The 5249-nt window shown below is 35.4% G+C and overlaps 1 protein-coding gene across 1 annotated transcript; it reads left to right on the top strand.

Moving 5' to 3' along the window:
* The first annotated feature begins 1529 nt into the window (after positions 1-1529).
* sostdc1b (sclerostin domain containing 1b) lies at positions 1530-3231 on the top strand. Its single transcript, XM_079878933.1, has 2 exons — positions 1530-1881; positions 2540-3231. The coding sequence occupies exons 1-2, from the start codon at positions 1686-1688 to the stop codon at positions 2950-2952; spliced, it is 609 nt and encodes a 202-aa protein (XP_079735059.1). The 5' UTR covers positions 1530-1685; the 3' UTR covers positions 2953-3231.
* Positions 3232-5249: the final 2018 nt, after the last annotated feature.

Here is a 5249-nt window from a genome sequence, read left to right as displayed (position 1 = left end):
AAAAAAAAAAAAAAAAAAAAAAAATCAGCACAATATTAAAGTGTTTTTCATCCAAATCAAAGAAGTGTACCTGTGGGCAAGCGCAATGAATTAATCGTAAATGTCTGAGGAGAGAGTGAAACTAGACACTTTTGGGGGAGCCACACATTTTCGGTGGAAGAAAGTGAGCATTGGGCTTTTGTGTTTCCTCCATGTCATTTGTGTTATGCACATTCATTTGGTGAGCTCATCGGAGGCACCTGTTTGGATAATTTTGGGGTAAAATAATCCAGGGCTATCCTGTTTCATGGGTTTTGTCATGCTTGCCCGTACTTTACAGCACTCACTGGAGCTGAATGCATCATGTTCACATGTAGAGGATCTAAATGCTTGAAAACTCACACCTCTCCTTTAAAGAGAGCAACATCCTCAGCACAGTATCCTATCTCTGTTTGAGAGTGTTGCAGTATAGAGTTTACTCTGTTAAGGTTGCATTCATTTGCATGAAAGGAAGGTATCATTTGAGGTTCACAATAGAGGTTACCTATGTTCTAGAACCAGCACTAATAGAATAAAAGACTAAAAAATTGTTTGCATTAGTAAAACAAAAAAAAAATTGCATGCTGCTAATTAAATAATTAATTGTCAAAATTGGAAAATACGATAAATCCACAAGCAAAATATGGAAATTCAACTAAATCTAATTCAAGAAAATCCATCCATCCATCCATTTTCCAAACCACTTGTCCTCTGTGGGGTCACAGGAATTCAAGAAAATGTGTTTTTAAAATACTCTCTTAGACAAATGTGTAATCTGGATTTTGTTGTTGTTGTACTTTTAGGCTAATATAACCTAATTATATTAGTTTGAAAGTAATATTTAAAAGTCAGTCAGACTGAATAGATCCTCAAGAGTTTTGGTTTGTTGGGTTACATCCATTTAGGTTGGTGGTTTTAGACCAAATGTAATGTATAAATGTAGTTTAATTGGTTGCATAACCATACATTTAAAGATTAATAAAGAAACAGATAACAAAATAAATAAATTTGCCTGGATACAATATTGAGAATGTTCTCTCTTTTTTAGATTTATTGGTAACACTTTACAATAAGGTTTCATTAGTTAACATGGTAGCACTTTATTTTACAGTACCATTCCCCATGTACATATAATGTACTTATTACAATAACTGGGTAATAACTAGGTACTAACCCTGAGCCTACCCTTAAACCTACCCTTAATCCTTGTTACCTTATATTACCCAGTACTAAAGTACACCGTAACTTAGTACACGTAAGTGCATGTACTGTAAAATAAAGTGCAACCATTAACATTAGTTAACTACTTTAGTTAACATGAACTAAGAATTAACAATATTTCTACAACATTTATTAATCTTATTAATTTAGTTCATCTTATTTATTTAATTTAATAATTTATAAATTTAATAAATTATTTTGTGTTATGTTTCTACGACGACTGGCTCACATCAAGATCATTTTTCACGTGCATATTGCAGAATGATGTTGCTGTAGGTGGGCGTGCCTCCAGCAGGGTGAGGACACGCCCATTTCCAGCACACTTCAATATTCCACTCGCTGCTGTTGTTCAAAGCATGGGCGGGTATATAAACATACACGAGTAAACAGGTAGGTATAATCATTCTCTGCATTTTCAAAGAGACACTGAACCGAACTGCTTTGCAATGCCCAGGAACACATGCGAATACCAGCTGCTGTTTCTGCTCTGCTTTCTGATTAAAAGCTGTCATGCTTTCAAAAATGATGCCACTGAAAAGTTTGATGGGCACATGGTCGCATCACCTCACGAGACTCCGAACAACGCCTCTTTAAATCGAGCACGCAACGGAGGAAGACGAACGGAGAGCCGAGACCAAAAAGGTGCGTGTTTACTTGTGTTTATGATATAGGCTACTTTTGTAGGATCCATAATGTTACAATATACAAATCATCCAAATGTATATGTCTGCTCGCGTGCACTTTTTATATATTTTTATATTAACTACCGGTAGTCATATCTATCTATATATCTAAGTTGCTGCCTAAATTTTAAACTTGGATGTTTAATTCATTTCAACTTAAATTACATTAAATTTACTTAAATAAGTTGATTCTTGTATAACAAAAAAGTTGAAAATTGCTGAACTTATTTTGATGAGTTAAAGCAATGTAAAAACATATGTTGTCATATTTATCATATACTCTTTTTTTTCTATCTATCTATGTAGTTGTCTATCTATGTTTTGCCTTAGATTTTTAAGTACAATCAACTTGGATGTTTAAGTCATTTCAACTTAAGTTACATTAAACTGACTTTGTTATACTAGAATTAACTTTTAAGTTGAAAATTGCTTGAGTTAAAGCAATGTAAAAGCATACTGTATGTTGTAAACTTATTGATAAGATAAGATTTTACAGTCTATCCATCTATCTATCTATCTATCTGTCTGTAGTTATTTAAAGTGTGATGTATCATGTAAAATTTTACGTTAATTCCTTATGCATCACTGATTTCTAAAGCATGTAATTTCCTTTGCAGAACAGCACCAGGTCGGTTGCAGGGAGCTGAGGTCCACTAAATACATATCTGACGGCCAGTGCACAAGCCTGAATCCTGTGAAGGAGTTAGTGTGTGCTGGAGAATGTCTACCCACCCATCTGCTTCCCAACTGGATCGGTGGAGGTCACTACTGGAGCAGACGGGATGCCCAGGAGTGGCGCTGCGTCACTGACCGCACACGCACCCAGCGCATTAAACTCCAGTGCCAGGACGGCAGCACACGCACCTACAAGATCACCGCTGTCACATCGTGCACGTGCAAGAGATACACACGCCAACACAACGAGTCCCCTCATGCACCTCAGAGTCCCTCAAAGGATCATCCGCTGCAGAACCCCAAGAAGAGAAAAGGCAAAAATAAAAATTCAAACCTCAATTCTAAAAATGAATAGCGCCTCTCCTTTATTGAGAATAAGCCATACTAGTGCAGATTTGATCAACACAACCCTGTGCTCATGGAAGGAAAGGGACTATGAACTACAATGACACTGACTTGGATTGCAATGATGTACAGCTGTTTTTCTTACTATTTTCAAATGTGGATTATTTTATGACCGTGCATAAATGTATGCATATGTGTGTGTGTATGCACTTTTTTGAGTGTAACATGGTTCATGTTTTGTACAAATATCCTGATTTCATAAAGCAATGATGTGTACGACTACATTTGACAGACAAAAGTTGGAAAAAACTGAACAATATCTATAGCTATGTAAATATTTGCATTGCATATATAGTAGTTTTTGAATAGAATTACATCTATTTTTTATATAATAGTTTTTTTATGAATATTTCAAGTTGACATTTAAACAGGTAAATACACATTTATCCAATAAATTAAGTAGTTTACATATGCTGGTTTGTATTATTTTGAAATGGAGACCACTGATTGTAGCTAACGGCAACGGCAGGCAGAAACTATACAAATGAGGAATTAGTTCAAGAAGCGAGTTCTTTCTCACTGTCTTCGTAACTCTACGCTGCATTGTTGTGAAGGGTTGCCCTCACCTGAAGGCACATCAGCTACTTTTTGGCGGCAACATGTTAAAGCTGATTCGTTGTATCCCGTATCCTTTCACTCTGCCATTCTGAAAGTCATGTTGCCGTGCCTGAGGTTATATTCCCAAGTTATGAATCAGATTCCTTGTATTGTGAATCCAGGAATCCAGAGGAAGGCGACACTGCACAGGTAACATTGCAAGTCACTGGAGGATGAGAAATTTTGTGGATCACAGAATTTTGAAAAACATAAAGCATACAAACTTTATGTAATGTCAGCTTTCCAAATCAAGACAATGCATTCCAGTTTTGTATAAGATGCATCAGAAGGTCAACGAACAGTCTGTGGGCGGTCCATGGGTGTGCCGAGACTAAAGCTGAGGCATTAAGGCAGGTAATATCATGAGTCTAACGGAAGACGTCTTTAAAGGATGTCTGGTGTCTCTTGTGTGTTGACAGGTGCAGTCAGAAACGGGTGCTTTTGTCTGTACTGATTCTCCATCTCTATAATTATCCCTGACAACAGATTTGCCTCCAGAGTTTTTGAGATGCAAGGACCACCTGCTGTTATTTATAAGCTCAATTACCAAATGCATTCCCTAAAGAGCGGGTTGCTGTGATCCACAAAACTCGGCATACTCCCACTTACTATGGAATTCAAACACAGGCTTTTCCTTGGTAATGTTTTATTTGTTTACTCAAGATTTTGAACTGAAGACACTTTGGTTTTCCCAAAGTTTGCAAGGTTAGTGGCATCAAATCTGTGGCATCATCAAAGTTGCGATGAAAGAGAAGTAGCGATATTTTCTTCCGTATTGTGATGTAAGAAAAAAATGTATAAAAATAGGGCGGGGGCTTGATTCTACACTCTTAAAAATAAAAGTTCCAAAAGGGAGTTTTCTGCAGTGATAGCCACAGAAGATCTAAATATTTTCCAAATACTATTTTATGCATTTTTAATATTAATTTTAACAGTATAAGTTTTTTAATATACATTTTCACAGTATGAATTTGTTCTTTATACATGATAGCTGCCTTTTCAATTTTAGGATGGGGGGTCCATGGCATCTAAAATATTGAAAACCCTTAATCTAAAGAACCTTTTCCACTATAAAGAACATTTTTGAAAAAATATCTTAATTTGCGTTCCGAAGATGAACGGGTTTGGAACAACATGAGGGTGAGTAATTAATGACAGCATTTTCATTTTTAGGTAACCCTTTACGGAATTAAGTCCTTAAATAAATACATCACCAGAAAGAAGTCTGTAATTTTCTCCGTAAGTCCCAGTTATGGCATTTTGATTAAACATAACAAGGTCAAAACATTAAAATAAATAAATAAAACACAGGTTAATTGTTCATAATAAGATATATAACATGCATTTAGAAAATAGATGGGGTTTTGTTTGTGGTACAGTTGTAAGTAGACAATATTTATAAGTAACTGTACATTCTTTGAGTTGAGTTAATATTTCAATAATTTAACAACATATTTTCATGTTCATGATTATTTAACATTCACATTTAGCCATATGCTGTGATCAGTGAACCTCGAAAATCCCATAAATGTACATGATGACATAATTACGTACATAATTCTTATACTTGTGTCTCATTGGTTCTCGGATTTACTTTACTCAAAGTTTAAAAAAATACAGCCCATTAAATCTGGTAATTTACACACCATT

Source organism: Squalius cephalus (genome assembly GCF_949319135.1).
Source record: "Squalius cephalus genome assembly, chromosome: 8".
In the NCBI taxonomy this organism is placed as follows: domain Eukaryota; kingdom Metazoa; phylum Chordata; class Actinopteri; order Cypriniformes; family Leuciscidae; genus Squalius; species Squalius cephalus.
The sequence above is the reverse complement of the archived record's forward strand: the minus strand, read 5'-3'. Positions and strand labels throughout refer to the sequence as shown.